The sequence below is a fragment of the Pongo pygmaeus genome, chromosome 13 (assembly GCF_028885625.2).
Source record: "Pongo pygmaeus isolate AG05252 chromosome 13, NHGRI_mPonPyg2-v2.0_pri, whole genome shotgun sequence".
Taxonomy (NCBI): Eukaryota; Metazoa; Chordata; class Mammalia; order Primates; family Hominidae; genus Pongo; species Pongo pygmaeus.
In genome coordinates, this window is record NC_072386.2 from 61473552 (window position 1) to 61490303 (window position 16752).

A 16752-nucleotide genomic window follows, 5' to 3' on the forward strand; every position below is an offset into this window, starting at 1 on the left:
AATGAACGAACACTGAATGAACAGGATCAACATTTAGATTTCCCCAGGTGATCAAAGAAAACATTTAGCTAAGCCCTGAGTTGTATGCTGTACAAAGAAGAAACTGTATAGGTTACAAGACAATCTTGAGAAAGAAAGACCTCTCCAAAAAAAGTGATGATATAATTTTAAAAATTTTCAAACTATGTCCTATAAAAACAAAGGGTAATTTTTTTTCACTCTTTCTAGTGTGGGGGTGGGGAGCATGGAAAAAGGCAAGCACAGGTCAGTGGTATATTTGTTGTTTTACTGTTAATTTGACACATCTGAACCAAAGCATTCACAATACTTGATATAGTTTAAAGAGAGTCATATACTATAGTCTTAAACATAACCACGGAACAAGCAGAACAATTAAAACTACATAAGGCCTTAAAATATATCCACAGTGTGTATTATTTCCATATTCATTCATTTACAAATTAGACTACATACCATTAATTTTATTTTTATTTTTCTTTCATTGTTTTATTCAGACAGGGTTCATTCAAGGAAAGGCAACTTAGTTTTTGCATGTGTGAGCTTTATTTTTTTACTATATTGGTTAATATAAAAGTTATGAATCAAATGTATTCTTATCTCCTATACCCAGGAGTGAATCCATGAAATTCTCAGATAGTAATCCAAAACAATAGGTCCTATTTTTAAAAATAGCTAAAGTGGGCCAGGCGCGGTGGCTCATGCCTGTAATTCTGACACTTTGGGAGGCCGAGGAGAGCAGATCATGAGGTCAGGAGTTCAAGACCAGCCTGATCAACATGGCAAAACTCTGTCTCTACTAAAAATACAAAAATTAGCCAGGCGTGGTGGCAGGCATCTGTAATACCAGCTACTCAGGAGGCGGAGGCAGGAGAATCACTTGATCCTGGGAGGCAGAGGTTGCAGTGAGCCGAGATCGCGCCACTGCACTCCAGCCTCAGTGACAGAGCAAGACTCCAGCTCAAAAAATTAAAAAAATAGCCAAAGTGAAAAGGGATCTGATAGCCAGTCTGTTAGTGGTCTTTAAGATTAACTCATGGACTTTCAGGATTTCATACAATGAAGACTACTGCAATTCTATGAAGACTATGAGATCAGTCAAAATTTAAAACATCGCATACAAAATCATTCTTGAAATCTCTAAATGCCTTTTAAATAACCAGCATGAAAATTTTAAGTAGTTGCCTCACAGTACCAAACTTAGAAGTCAAAACTAGTTAAAATTCAGTGCTATCATGACTTCTCATTTACAAGGTAACTCATTGGTAAATTAATAGATGGCATAAAAATTACGATTTACATCTTTTTTAAAGGATAAATGTATGTAATCAGAGTATACAGAAAATTCAATGTATTTTACAATAAAATAACTTTAAACCTCTATCCCTGTACAACAGGGTTTAGGTTAATTCTAGTGAACTTGCATGGTTTTAAATCTCTTTTACAGTTCATTCTGAGTACTTAAATTGCTTTAGATACATAGCTTTTTTCAAAATATTACAGTTGTATTCCAGGATAAGATTTAGTATATTGAGATGTTTTAAAAATATTTATAAATTTGTTTCTAGTATGCAAAAGCATTTGGCAATACTTTTACAGCATTTGATTTTATAGAATTAAAATCTCATACAGTACTCATCTTGATGTTAAAAAAAAATTCACAGAAAAAATATAAATTACACAGCCTGACTGCATGGTACTGTTATTTCCAGTTTTTAGTTCTGGTAATTAAAACCTTCATTAAGTCTGTTAACAAATCATTACCTGTACATTTATGAAGGCAACTGACATGATTTGCAAACAAAACCTTCAGGTTTTATGTTATTTACCAAAGAGTGCAGTTCAGCAAGAAAGGAAAACCCAGTAGCAAATTTACAGAATATTTTACAAATTTACCAGTTCCTGTGACACAAACTGTTTCAACCTTTCAAGATACTGTCCATAAAGTTCCACATCATTGTGACCTGCTCCTTCAACCCAGAGAGGCTCCACAGGTCTTTGGCAACGTTCAAACAATGCGAGGCCATGTGAAAAGTCAATGACTTCATCTTCAGTCCCATGAATTATTAATACTGGAGAGGTTATCTTAGAGATTTTGTCAATGCTGCAGGGAAAAAGGAAGGGGGAAGAATGCAATAAATTAACTATGTAAAGGAACATATTCTTGTGCTATATCAGACAGATAATTCAAATATGAGAATTGTATGAATCAGTTCAGAAGGTAAGAATGTCTCTTGAATTTCCAGTAAGATTCAAAAATTGCCTTTTACATACTCCCTACCTTAAGATTATCTGAGGAAGTTATTTTCATGCACTTGTTTTGATGGTTTTGCTGGAATCACTCAATGCTCTTGTCACTCTACTGTACCTTTCTACAATGCTGACTTTTGGCACAGAGAAACTTAGGTGTCCAGAAGAGAAAACTTAAGAACCATTTCAAGTATGCGCTAATTTCACTTTCTGCACTCATTATATTCTTTCTCCTAGTCTCCTACTAAAATGACAGCAAAATGTTTTATGTTTTTGTTCTTGTTTGAGGATAAAGATACAAAAACAAGGAGAATGTACTAAAATATAATAAAATGTTGGAGCTGGAAAAAAGACTAATGTGTGAAACAATTTATTAAAAGGATAGAAGAAAACACAATTTTAGGCAGATAGACGGTAAAGTGATGAACGAAACCAATTTATACAACAGAATACCCCAGAAAGCTAAGGAATTACCATGGTGATGAAGGGAGTGATTGAAATATATAGGATTTTTGCAAAGTCTGTGTAAGAAAGTTAGCCTCCCCTTCCCAGTTCCTTTTGCCTGTTCATATACCTGGAAACTGCCTGCCCCCAAGACTGGAATGTCTGTGAACTAGAAGACTGCCAGAGTTTAGAACAGAGGTATCATAGAGACAACGGAAACATATACATTTACATACTGGCTACTATGAACCCATTTTCCCTATGTGGCTCCCAGAATGCTGGTAGTCAGGCCACTGTCCTCCAGGAAGGACTTTTAGAAAGAGTCTTCTTTGGGCCGGGCGCGGTGGCTCATGCCTGTAATCTCGGCACTTTGAGAGGCTGTAGCGGGTGGATCACCTGAGGTCAGGAGTTCGAGACCAGCCTGATCAACATGGTGAAACCCTGTCTCTACTAAAAATACAAAAAAAAAAAAAATTAACCGGGCATGATGGCACGTGCCTGTAATCCCAGCTACTCGTGAGGCTGAGACAGGAGAACCACTTGAACCCTGGAGGCAGAGGTTGCAGTGAGCTAAGATCGCACCATTGTACTCTAGCCTGGGGGTCGCAGCGAGACTCTGTCTCAGAAAAAAAAAAAAAAAAAAAGAAAGAGACTTCTTTGGAGATTATCAGACCAGCCCTTTAGTTGATCTGATCTGCTAAATCTCGATTGTCTGCTTATACGTAAGAGTAAAAAGTTGATCAGCTCCTTTACTTACATATAAGCAGGCAACCAAGAATTATCAGACATGAGAGGAGAACACTTCAAATAACGTAGGAATCAAAACAAACACTTTTTTAAAAGGCAACTTGGAGGACACAGAAACTACACAGACAATTCTTTTTAAGAATCTTTAGAGAAAGATATTATAATAAACATAAAATGAAAATGGAATTTTGACAATGAAAAAACCATCAATGAAATAATCTAAGGCTGCATTTGGTAAGAATACTTGGGTTTACTATCTGCTGTCAGAAAGATGTTCAGCAGTAGAGGAATTAAAACTTGAATAAAAAATAAAAAGAAGTATATTATCTTTTTCAAACAGTTTATTTTCATTTTTTGAGACAGGGTCTCGCTCTGTTGCCCAGGCTGGAGTGCAGTGGCACCATCTTGGCTCACTGCCATCTCTGTCTCCCAGGTTCAAGGGATTCTCATGCCTCAGCCTCTCGAGTAGCTGGGATTACAGGCACGCATCACCACGCCTGGCTAATTTTTGTAATTTTAGGGGAGAAGGGGTTTCACCATGTTGGCCAGGCTGGTCTCGAACTCTTGGCCTCAAGTGATCCACCCGCCACGGCCTCCAAAAGTGCTGGGACTACAGGCGTGAACCACTGCACCTGGCCAAACAGTTTATTTTTAGTGTTGCTCTCTGTTGGTGCACCAGAAATGAAAGAGGGAGCTAGATGGAGACAAGTTGACAACAACACTGATATGGGGATACTCAGATACATCCCTATCATTTTTACCATTCAGCTAGACAGAGGCAGTATAATGCCTATACCCATATTACCTGAAACAAAAACAAACCCAAAACAAAATAAAAACCGAAACATGCCCACAGCTTGCACCTGTGATAAGATCATGTGTTCACATACTTTCCCTACTAAAGTGGTCCATTACTGGCTAATGATGAAAATAATGTGTTTTTAAAATAATTCTTGAACCATGTGATGACTTTGCCTTTGGCCTATCGGCCATTCACAAAAAAATCCTTTGTATTGCTGCCAATTGGAGAAAGGAAAGAAAACTAAAATTTGCCAACTTATTTCTTGTCTTCTCCTTGAGAAAAATAGGCCATTAATTTTTTCCAACTATGAAGAGTAGGTGGGAACTACCGCCTGTCTTGAGAAGCATGAAGGAAAAGTAGCTACTTTCCTTTCAAATACATCTAAGTATGTTTGCAGGTTTTGTGGCAGCAATACTTACTAATCTAGTTAATTTAAGATTCAACTTTTTTTCAATTCACTTCTTTTGTAAATTAGATATCATTAATCAGATATTTACTCGTTTTAACCTCTACCTGTTCTTCTCTAACATCAAGTGTCTCACTGGATGGCACTATCCATTAGCACCTCAGGGCAGAAACACGGTAGTCATGTTCAAGTTTTTCTCTTTAGCATCCTACATCCAGTCTGATACTCAGTTCTGTCAAATTTATCTTTCAAATTCATTCCCTTGTCTCCAATACTAGTGCCACCACCTGAGGTGTAAGGCCCTCAGCAATTTTCATCTGGATTACTACTCCTCAAACATTTCAGCCTTCTGACTGGTCACCTGCTAATACCTTATTTACAAATTAATTTTTCATAATTTCTATGTGCTAATATATATAAAATGAAGTTTATGGTTGAGTGAACTGTGTCACGAATACTTTAAATGATGAAAAAATTCCCAAGTTTCTTGGAATTTAACTATTTTGAATATTGCTACTTACTTTGGGAATGCATCAAAACAGTAGGTCTTCTTGGTATCAGGAAAGGCAACTCGCATTCCCGAGGTCAGAGGAGAATGAAGAATAACAGCAGCACTCTCATATCGAGCAGCAAGATCCACAGACGGTACTGTCCCTATACTTTGGCCATATATAATCACATTTTCAGGGCGAATGCCGTATCTACAAAGTTCAGGCGTTAAAAACAAAAACCAAAAAAGTTGGAGTGGTATGAAATGTTCCATCATTCCAAAGGATTTGATCTTAGAATAAGACAATGTCAACTAATCCATTTTTTAAACTTAAGTTTCTTAGCTATTACTGTTAGTTTTAACGTTACAATAAAGTCTGTATCATCAGTTTACTTCATGTGTTTCTAATTCATCTTTTGGAAGAATAATTGCTGAAGTATTTTAAGGTTTCAATCTTAAGAAATAAATTAAATAATTTATTACACTATAATATTTCAACCTAGCATACTGTTGACTAAGCTTGGGGCATATCACTAATATTTTAATGAACTGATGTTGAATGGATAGGTCATATTTATTTTCCTTTCAATGTAACAAAAGTTATTTATTTCTCCACACATCAAGAGTGGCTCATTTTAATTTCCAAAATTGGTCATATTGATGAACTGTTACATATAGTTATGGTATGAAATGAATAAACTATATGTATGGTTTTAGTAAAGGGTAAATTATGATTTTATGATTTTTCTTAAAATTTATCTTTGCTTAGTTGTAGAAATGGACTAATGGTTGAAAAGATAAAAAAGAATTCCAAACACCACATGGTCCAATTATTTATGAATAGACTTTATGCTAAAATCACAAGGTACAATTTTAATCCCTTTAAAATGGCCACAGGTTTAAATAGATGAAAACTCATTGACTCAATAAATATTTATTGGGTACCGAGTATGTTCAAGGAACTGCTTGCTACTTGTCTACAGTATAATCATCCCAAATGTAAACTACTGCAAGTGCAGTGCTACCTGAGCTAATGAATGTGGGGTTAAAGGTTATAGTGACATTAAATACACCTTACCACTTAGAAGGCAGACAGCAGTCACTCTGGCAGCTAAGAACATAACAGCTTCTTTTGGAAATCTTTTGCCAAGGTAAAATATTTTTCTAAGAATCTGGATATTCACCAGGAAAGAGAGAGGGAAACTGTCCGTGTGTTCTCTTCCAGGGGCATAATACTATTTGAACTATACAGGTAGTAACACAGCTCTCCCCATATAGTTTCTTCAAGTCAGTACTACACAAGCATTTGGATAGGACACAGAAAGTGGGGCTCTGTCTACTTCAAATTGACTCTAAATATTAGCAAACTCAGAAAAGCTTTTTTCTTTACAACAGACCTAGTTGCACATATTTCATATGAATGAAGAAATTAGGAGAATGAACATTTGCAGCATAACCACAGTTCTTGAGGCTGCATTGTTGCTGTCAGCTGAATATCAGCATTGTTGGTGGCAATCATGAAATTTGGGCTGCAGCTAGCAATGACAATGCTCAAGGATAGAGTCGCAGAGGTAGCTGACAAATTAAGCATGAGGGGACTCACAAGAGTAACAACTGCCTAACAGTATGAGCTAGAAAGGAGTTTAGAGACCATCTAATCTAGAGTTCAGCTGCCTAATGAGCAGATCTTCAAAGTCACCAATAGGTGACAGCTCTATAATTAGAACTCAGGTATACTGACTCCCAGTTCAGTGTTTTTTACCTCTGAAGCACAGAGATGAAGAACTCAAGGACTTTGTGGGAAAGGTGCATAGTGAATGCCAGGCCCCGAGTTTCTTTTGGTCCATCAGAAGGTCAGAAATTGGAGTTATTATGGATATCCAATTTTCCCAAAAAGGACATCATTCAAATAATAATTATTTAAGTTCATTATTTATTTTCTCTCTCCTGGTTACTTAAGTCCTAACTTTTAATCAGGCAAATAAAATAAAAGGCATGTATTCTAATTACATACATTTCATTAGATGACAGAATTCCAGAACTGGAAAAGACCTTGGGGATCATTTAATTCAATCTCTTCATTAAACAGATGAGGAAACACAGGCTCAGAGAAGTAATATTTCCTAAAGTACCTACACTTATGAAACTCCTCCAACTATATTTTGGTTTCAACATGAAAGAAAACAGAGGTCTAAAATTCTAAAATATAAGTGCTAAAATAGTATGTGGGATTATTGATGAAATCTGCCCATTCCTCATTAACACTGGCTATCAAATATGTTAAAAAAATTAATCAAGGCTAAAAATCAGTTTTGAAAGTTTTCTTCAAATTGATAAATGCCAAGATTAAAAAAAAAAAAAGAAAAGAAAAAAAACAGTAAAGTTGACCACTTAAAAAATGGGATTTTTTTACATAGACACAGAACACTGAACTGAATACTAACATGTTTTGTTTGAATAAAGTAACCCTTTTGTGTTACTGGGAAGCACTAATAATGAAGGCTGGCTATCAGTTTTAACTTAGCACCCTTTAAAACTTCATTATTCCACTGAAGTTAAACTTTAAAAGTGCGAACTTTATCACTCAATAAAGCTATTTTTTTAATTATAATACTTTCTTATAGTTGTTATATGTTATTCAACTGGCTGACTCTAAAAAGTGGGCACTCAGTTTCTGTTTGTTTTAAGGCTTGATGGAACTGATATCAATATATGTAAAAAAGATTTTTATTTAAAGCAGTTTTTAATTTATCAATTAAACAATAACTTTACCATCCCCCAACAACTCTTTACCTACTACTTGCCATCTTTTTTTCCTTATTCCCCATATTTATGTTTTTATATAATTTCAATTGATTTTAAGAATCCCTTTTATGTATAACTTTGCTATGAGAGCATAACTTTATTACATTTCTTTGGAGGGAAAAATAGTTTAAAGATATTTTTAATATCTTTAATAATATTAACTACTTTATTATTAAAATTGAGGAAATTTTTCCTGACTAAATGAAATCTTTAATATTTAAACATTAAATTAGAAACAGTAAGTTTTCTTTATATCCTACAGCTTCAGTCTAAAACATCCTGGAAGTCAGATATTTTATTTTCATATAATATAAAGAATAGCCTATATTAAGGCATCTGTTTATTGTACACTAACCTGACTAATAATACACTGAAGTCTACCAAATTGTGATTTTTTTTTCAAGAAAAATGTTTAGGTATCTTGGTGACTAGAAAAGATTAATGCAATTTCTAGTTCCCCAAAATGTATGCTGCTATAATCAAAGAATAACTGACATAGTAAGAAAATTTTATTAAACAATTTATCATAACATTAAAACTTTTTTTTTTTTTTAACAGAGTCTTACTCTGTCACCTGGGCTTGAGTGCAGTGGTATGATCTCAGCTCACGGCAACCTCCGCCTCCCAGGTACAAGTGATTCTCCTGCTTCAGCTTCCTGAATAGCTGGGATTACAGGCACCTGCCACTGCGCCCGGCTAATTTTTGTATTTTTAGTAGAGACGGGGTTTCACCATCTTGGCCAGGCTGGTCTCGAACACCTGACCTCGTGATCTACCTGCCTTAGCCTCCCAAAGTGCTGGGATTACAGGCATGAGCCATTGCGCCCAGACATTTCTTTTTTTGTATTTTTAGTAGAGATGGGGTTTCACCATGTTGGCCAGGCTGGTCTCGAACTCCTGACCTTGTGATTCACCTGCCTCAGCCTCCCAAAGTGCTAGGACTACAGGCGTGAGCCACCGCAGCCAGCCTAAACATTTTTTTTAAACTTGATATCATCTCTCCCAATTTTAGGAATACAGAATATAAAGTAAAATCTCAGTTTTATAGAATGAATACTTGAAAAATAATTCCAATAAGGTATCTTTAAGTTGTACTTCCCAAGAAGTAATCACATAAAATAATGCAAATCTTGGCTTAAGATTTTAACAGAAAGCAATCCAGCCTCATACTGTTAATGACAGATCAAGTAAATAATTAGCTATGTCAGTATTTTCTCTCATTTCCTTGAAAGCTTGCAGCTTTGAATAAACATTTTTTATATCACATTCCAATAAGAAAGCTTACAAAACCAAACATTTGTCACTGGATTTAATTATTATTATTATTATTTTTTAACTTTTTTAAGAGACGAGGCCTGACGCTGTCATTCAGGCTGGAGTGCAGTGGCATGATCATAGCTCACTGCAGCCTCAAACTCCTGGCCTCAAGTGATTCCCCTGACTTTGTCTCCTAAGTAACTAGGACTATAGCATGCACCATGGACTTCCAGCTAAGGATTTAAGTTAAAAAAAAAATCATACATATATACGTGTATTAATGTAGACAAACAAACCTGAAACTGTCTTTAAAAACTTTGTTTCGCTATTATGTGAAATTTAAAATTGCTGTCTAAAATATTAATTATTCATAGGTATATAATAGTAAATATAACCTCTATATAGCAGTTATGTATAATAAAAACAGCTTTTATTCTATTCTTACACAAGATATTTTTAGCTAACCACCACGAGTACAAAAAATAATTTCCAACCACAATTTACCTTGTCCTAAGAGCAAGCCAAGCAGCTTCAATGTCTGCATAGAGGTTCTTCTCTGTGGGTTTCCCGGAACTGGCACCATATCCAGAATAATCATATGAAAATATATTACAATTAATCCGTGATCCTAGTCCTATGTAAAAGCTGCTCATTTGACCAAGATCAACAGCATTTCCATGTGAGAAGAGTAAAGTGTATTTCGCATTGGGTGAGCAACGTACAAACATACAAGCAATTCTGTTGCCTTTACTGGTTCTAGTCATGAAACACTCAATAGCATCTTTTTCTCTAGAAGAATACTGCCAGTCTGCTCGTTCAGACAGATGTAAAGTCCAACGGCTTCCGCTTTCATCACACATCAGTGTGTAAGTTGGATCAGGTGGCAAAAACGCTAATTTTGAAGCAATCTTCCCTGGACAAGGTGGACAGCAGAAGAGGCAACATAGCTCACTAAATGAAAGATTATTCATGCTCTGAAAAAGAAAAGGAGATAGCAAATATTTTACTAACTGAATGTAGACTCATACAATAAAAAGTTAAAACACAGACATGGGTAAATTTTATTGGTGGTTAATGACTATTACTATTTCAGGTATGATTCCAAACAGATTTTTGGCTTCTTTTTTTTTTTGAGATGGAGTTTCAATCTTGTTGCCCAGGCTGGAGTGCAATGGCGCAATCTCAGCTCACCACAACCTCTGCCTCCCGGGTTCAAGTGATTCTCCTGCCTCAGCCTCCCGAGTAGCTGGGATTACAGGCATGCGCCACCACACCCCGTTAATTTTGTATTTTTAGTAGAGATGGGGTTTCTCCATGTTGATCAGATTAGTCTCGAACTCCTGACCTCAGGTGATTCACCCACCTCGGCCTTCCAAAGTGCTGGGATTATAGGAGTAAGCCACCGCGCCTGGCCTTTGGCTTCTTTCTAGAAGTACTTTAAATCCTGGGGTGAGGCAAACATTCCTGACCAGCAGACAGACTCAAATCCTATATGACAGGTTTCAAATAGCAGTGATTATTATCTCATTTAACAAAAATGTCAAAAATGATAAAGGTAATATTTGCCATTTCTTTACAAATAACCTGAAGGTATGAAATATCTTTAGTGTAGTCTGTAATTTCTATGTAACTCAGCAAAAGTTCTTAGAACCTCATAGAGAAGCTAGGAATTTAGCATAAAGTGAATACATAATAATAGCATTTATGAAGCTATTTGTCAGGCATTGTGCCAAGTGCTCTATGTGTATTACTTGGTTTAATTCTCAGAACAACTGTGTAAGTTGTTGTGAGAAAGGAAACTTGCACAAGATGAGGCAGTGGTGGAGCCAGGATTTGACTCCAGGCTGTCACTACACTATGTTACTGGGTTACACTGCCTCACAGATTCAGAACACGCTCAGAAGACTATCACTTTGGTCACAGTGCCAGTGGCCCAAATAACCTATAGAACATTAAAGTGTATGTATGTATGTATGCATGCATGTAGGTATGTATGTAATTACTGCCCAAACTAAAAAGGCTATAATATAAAGTTTATTGTGGAAAAAAGGTAAAACCTACTAAAGGTAAACTTTTCTAAATGTTTGGAAGACAAAGAATACAAGGTTTAAAGTTAGGAAGCTGGGGTAAAATCCTAACTCTACCACTTACCGTTTACCAGCTATATATCCTTGGGCAAACTATCTCTTTGACTCTCATTTTCTTCATAAGTAAACAAGGCCAGTACCTACACTGAAGGACCTGGTTGTGAATATCAAATGTTGGTGTAGTGAAGGCCCATCATACAACATATGGTGAGTGATGGCCATATCGTTGTCACACTTTAACTTAGGGACAAAAATAAAATAATACTTGTTTGTTCTATCAGTATTTCCTTCTATCTTGTCCTTTTTCAAATTCCTGTCTCTTTTTAGCAGAATTAGGCCATTGCTTAGTTCCAGAGAAAAGGCATTTAAAACCAACACCTTACAGGTTTGGTGGCATCCAATTTTCTCTAAAAAAAAAAACCTAAATATAAGAATAGGGGAAAAAAAGTACCTTATTATACCAAAAATGAGAAGAAAACAACTCAACAGAGTGACTAAATGGTTGAGAATATCTGGGGGAAAAAATGCCCTTTTCATTCAATACAGAATCAAATATATCCTATAATGCTCAATATAAATGTGTTTATAAGAAGCAGCAGAAAAAAGCACAAGAAGAGAGAAACAAGGATAGGTATAACATAAAAGACTTCAAAAGGTGAGGGAAGGGCAGAAAAACATCTTGGATATTAGGAAATGCTTTAATTGCTTTCTACCTTTATTCCTTTTTAGGCTTCAAAATACAGCCTGAATAAGTTAATGGCTTACTCTGGTTGGAACAAGAAATAGGACAGAAATAACAACTAAGTGTCATCTGCTAACTTTAACTGAGGGCTTCCTGAAGTGTTGTGCTGAGAATGATTCTAAGGCATACACAGGGCTTAGCCAGCAAAAGATGTGATAAATTAGTGATGTTTACTATAGACTCTGGCTACAAATTTACTATCCTGGTCAGGAGGATAAAGTGTCTGTTGAAGAAGATGGAAGGGAAGGGACTCAAAGGGTCTGTTCCAGAGGAGGAAATGACCTGCAGAAAGATGATGAGGCACAAGGTATAATACCAGTGCTGTCTGTTTCACATCTGTCTATGGTTATTTGTCAATCCCAATTACCTCATATACCATTGACTGCTGAGCCACAATAGCCTTTTAAAAAGCTTAATAAGTAAATGGTACGTATCTAGACTATAGTCCTATAATTTATCTCTTAGCCAGAAAACCTTTTGTTGCTGTTTTTCGAGACGAAGTCTCACTCTATCGCCCAGGCTGGAGTGCAGTGGTGCGATTTTGGCTCACTGCAACCTCTGCCTCCCACGTTCAAGCGATTCTCCTGCCTCAGCCTCCCCAGTAGCTGGGATTACAGGCACACACCACCATGCCCAGCTAATTTTTGTATTTTTAGTAGAGATGGGGTTTCATGATGTTGGCCAGGCTAGTCTCGAACTCCTGACCTCAAGTGATCTGCCTGCCTTGTCCTCCCAAACTGCTGGGATTACAGGCATGAGCCACCGCACCCAGCAGAAAAACTTTCATACACTATAATAAACTACTTTTGAAATAAACCTGGCTGGTTGAACATATATAATGCTGTGAAGAAGTTTCTGGGGATGAACACCAAAGGAGAGAAGCAGAAAGGAGAAAAACTGCAGTGCCAGGGCCTAGTTTAATGACAACTTCACTTCCTTAATGCTGACAGAATGATTCCCCTCTTCCACTGCCCAAAAACCAGATAACTGGGGCTTATTTAATGACAACAACTTGCAAATGATCACTTTCCTAATAAGAGGCCTGGTATAGGGCAGCAACACAGACCTACTTCCAAAAGTTAATTGAATACGTTAAGTCTGAAAAATTTCACAAAAACTATAAACAAAACAAATAAATCTACGTTTTAGTATAGTGTGAGCAAGTTACTGAAGAAAAACATTTTATTCTGTAAAAAAAAAAAAAAAAAAAAAAAATCACTGAAATAGCTTGTTAAACTTAAATAATTTCAAGTCCAACTTGTTCTTATAAAACTCATGCCAGGTGCAGTGGATTGCTTGAGCAGTAACAGTTGAAAAACACATCAGTGAGCTAAAAGATCAGGTTGAGTAATTTGCAAATATGGAATTTTTTTGTGGGAATTAAGAGAAAACAACAAAATTTGATAGAAATAGAAGAAGTAGAAATATCACTATCCATACTATAGAAGTTCCAGGAGAAAATAAAGATAAGACTATCTAAGAATTTCTCAGAATTAAAGGGGGAAAAAAAGTCAGATTGAAATGCCTCAAAGTGTACCAAAAAACAACAAACTACTTACAAATGAACAAGATCAGATGAACATATGACTTTCTAATATAAACACTGGAAGCCAAAAGACAATGGAGAGATAATTTTAAGCTAAAGATGAAATCAAACTTTTAACCTAGAATTGTACATAGAACAAAAATACAGTTTTAATATAAGGATAAAGGTATCTGGGCTGGGTGTGGTGGCTCACTCCTGTAATCCCAGCACTTTGGGAGGCCAAGATGGGAGGACCACTTAAGCAACATAGGAAAACATTGTCTCTATCAAAAAAAAAAAAAAGAGAGAGAGAGATCTGCAGGACCACACAAACTTGTAAGACTTAACCAAATCAAGCCTCTCTTTGAAAAACTCCAGCAAGGAGGGAAGGAGATAAATCCAAGGGAAGGCCAGGCACAGTGGCTCACACCTGTAATCCCAACACTTTGGGAGGCCGAGGTAGGAGGATTGCTTGAGCCCAGGAATTCAAAACCAGCCTGAGCAACATGGCAAAACTCCATCTCTATAAAAAATACAAAAATTAGCTGGGCATGGTAGTGTGTGCCAGTAATCTCAGCTACTGGGGTGGCTGGAGTGGGAGGACTGCTTGAGCATGGGAGGTCAAGGCTACAGTGAGCTGTGATTGAGCCACTATACTCCAGCCTGGGCTACAGAGTGAGACCCTGTCTCAACAATAACAACAAAACAAACAAAAACCCCCCAAACCCCAAGGGACTTCTATGAGATATCTGAGATATGAGAAATAAAGGAGAATAGTTAATACAATGTTTTTTGTACAAGTGAGCAATGGACGCAAGGAGGGTGAAGACAACAAAGTATATCCCTAAAAATCCAGAACAAAAACTGGTGAATATGAATATGAAGAGGATTGACAAAAGAGAGACTATTTAAGAGGTAAAAATGTGCTAGGGTACCTGACTTGTTGAGGATGCTACTGATACTGATAAGCTTAAGACATAGAAGAAAAGCATGAATATAAGCATGACTCTTAATAAGTCAGACATAATCATCAGAAAAATGATAGTGTAGGGCACATCTAAAGGAGTCATAATTATCCATTACAAAAGTCTAGCTTTAAATATTAGTGTCCAACTTAAGGAGAGAGTAAACAAAAAGAAAACAAGAAAAAGAAAATTAAGAGCAGATATCAACAAAACAAAGAACAAAAAGCAATGGAGAACCAACAGCTGATTTAAGAAAGGGTTTCCACTACTACTAATAACAAATAGCATTAACTGAACACTTACAAAGTGTCAGGCACTATTCTAAACACTTTTCACACGTTAACTAATCCTTTCAACAATCCTCTGCTTTAGGGACTATTATTACATCCATTTTGCAATTGAGAAAACAGAGGCATAGAATAGTTATATAAGTTGCCTAATGTCACAAATCTGATCAATGGAACTGATACATGACAGAATGACTCTGTAACCCAAACTCATAACTACTGTTTTGTGGAAAGGGTACTCAGACAAGACTGATCACAAGAAAGAGATAAGCAAAATAAACAAAATAATGTACTAAAGGAAAAAGGACTTTGAGCTACAGACATAGTTTCTAGAAACGAAAGAATATCATGTGTCAATAAATAACCTAGACAAAATTCATGCATTTCTTGAGTAATATAAAAGGACAAAATTGGCACAAAGGCTAGAATATGCAAATAACCATCAGAACTTCAAAGGGAAATCAAAGAAAATACTTTCATTAAGTGAAGTTATTCCAGAAAATGAATGCTGCTCAACAATTGCTTTCTGAGGCTATTATAACCTTTATCCCAAAACTTAGAACTGTAAATAAAACTGTAAGTCCACTTCACTTTGAACATGCATGAAAAAACCTTAAAAACCTTAAAAAAAAGAAACAACATGTAAAGTGTATATAAATACAAAATACAAAATCAAGCTGAAAGACAAGAATGACAAATCTTCCAATGTTAAACCAAAGTAATTCACATTAATGAACTAAAGAAAAAAAATCACATGGTTTTCTTAATAGATATACAGGGACAAAACAATATGTTTGGTAGATGATATAATTACCCTGATAGAAAACCAAAAGAATCTAGAAAGTATTAAAACAAATGAGACTTCTCAGCAATTTTGGCAAATGCATGAACTTAGGTAAAGTTGGTACAGTTCAATGTTAGCTAGCATTAAACAACTAAAAATAGTTAAAAAAATTATAAATAAGATCGTACCCACAACCAAAACAACTATCTAGGAATTAATGTAAAATAGAATGCAGAAAACCTTTATGCAGAAAAATTTTAAATAAGAACATTAAAAAATGGAAAGAATGACTTAATAGCACTGAGAATGTCAACTCTCCCAGAATGAAAATTTCAAGGTAATTCCCATCAAAATTCCAGCAGAAATTTGAGGAACTCAAAAGTGATTATAAAATTTATATGAAAGTATAAAGGTCTATAGAAAATAAAAAAATAAAACTAAGAAAAAAGACTCCTCCACTTATAATCAAGAAAAACAAAATGCAGAGAATTCATACAGAACCTCAAGGAACCCAGAATAAACAAATCAATCTTGAAAAGAGAAACTAAGTTGGAGGATTCACACTTCCCAATTTCAAAACTTATAATAAAGCAACAGTAATCAAGACAGAATGCTATTGGCATAAGGACAGACAAATATATCTAAGGAATAGAACTAAGAATCCAGAAATAAACCTGACATTTATGGTCAGTTGATTTTTGACAAGAGTGCCAAAACAATTCAACGGTGAAAGAAGTGTTTTCAACAAATGGTGCTAGGGCAACATAATATCCACATGCAAAAGAATGAAATTTTACTCTTACTTCACACCATGTGCAAAAATCAACTCAAAATGAGTCAAAGACTAAATGTAAGATCTAAACTATGAAGTTCTCAGAAGAAAATATAGGCATAAATCTTTGTGACCTTGGGTTATAAAATGTTTCCTTAGAAAAAGATACTGAAAGCACAAGTAACAAAGAAAAAAAATAGATAAATCAGACTCCAAAATTAAAAACTTACATGTTTCAAAAGACACAAGGATACTGAAAGGACAACCTACTGAATGTGAGAAAATACAAATAACCTTTACAATTCAACACTTTTAAAAGGACAGCTGGGCACGGTGGCTCAAGCCTGTAATCCCAGCACTTCAGAAGGCCG

General features: G+C 35.7%; 1 protein-coding gene across 2 annotated transcripts in view; it reads right to left on the reverse strand.

Moving 5' to 3' along the window:
- Positions 1-265: 265 nt before the first annotated feature.
- ABHD17B (abhydrolase domain containing 17B, depalmitoylase) overlaps positions 266-16752 on the reverse strand; it is a 44656-nt gene continuing 28169 nt past the window's right edge. For both annotated transcript variants that reach the window (XM_054501923.2, XM_063649599.1), the window contains 3 exons: positions 9724-10193; positions 5189-5368; positions 266-2122 (listed from right to left, as the gene is read on the reverse strand). In XM_054501923.2, coding sequence (XP_054357898.2) covers positions 1903-2122; positions 5189-5368; positions 9724-10190 — 867 coding nt within the window. In that variant the 5' untranslated portion in view covers positions 10191-10193 and the 3' untranslated portion in view covers positions 266-1902. The remainder of the gene's footprint in view (positions 2123-5188; positions 5369-9723; positions 10194-16752) is intronic.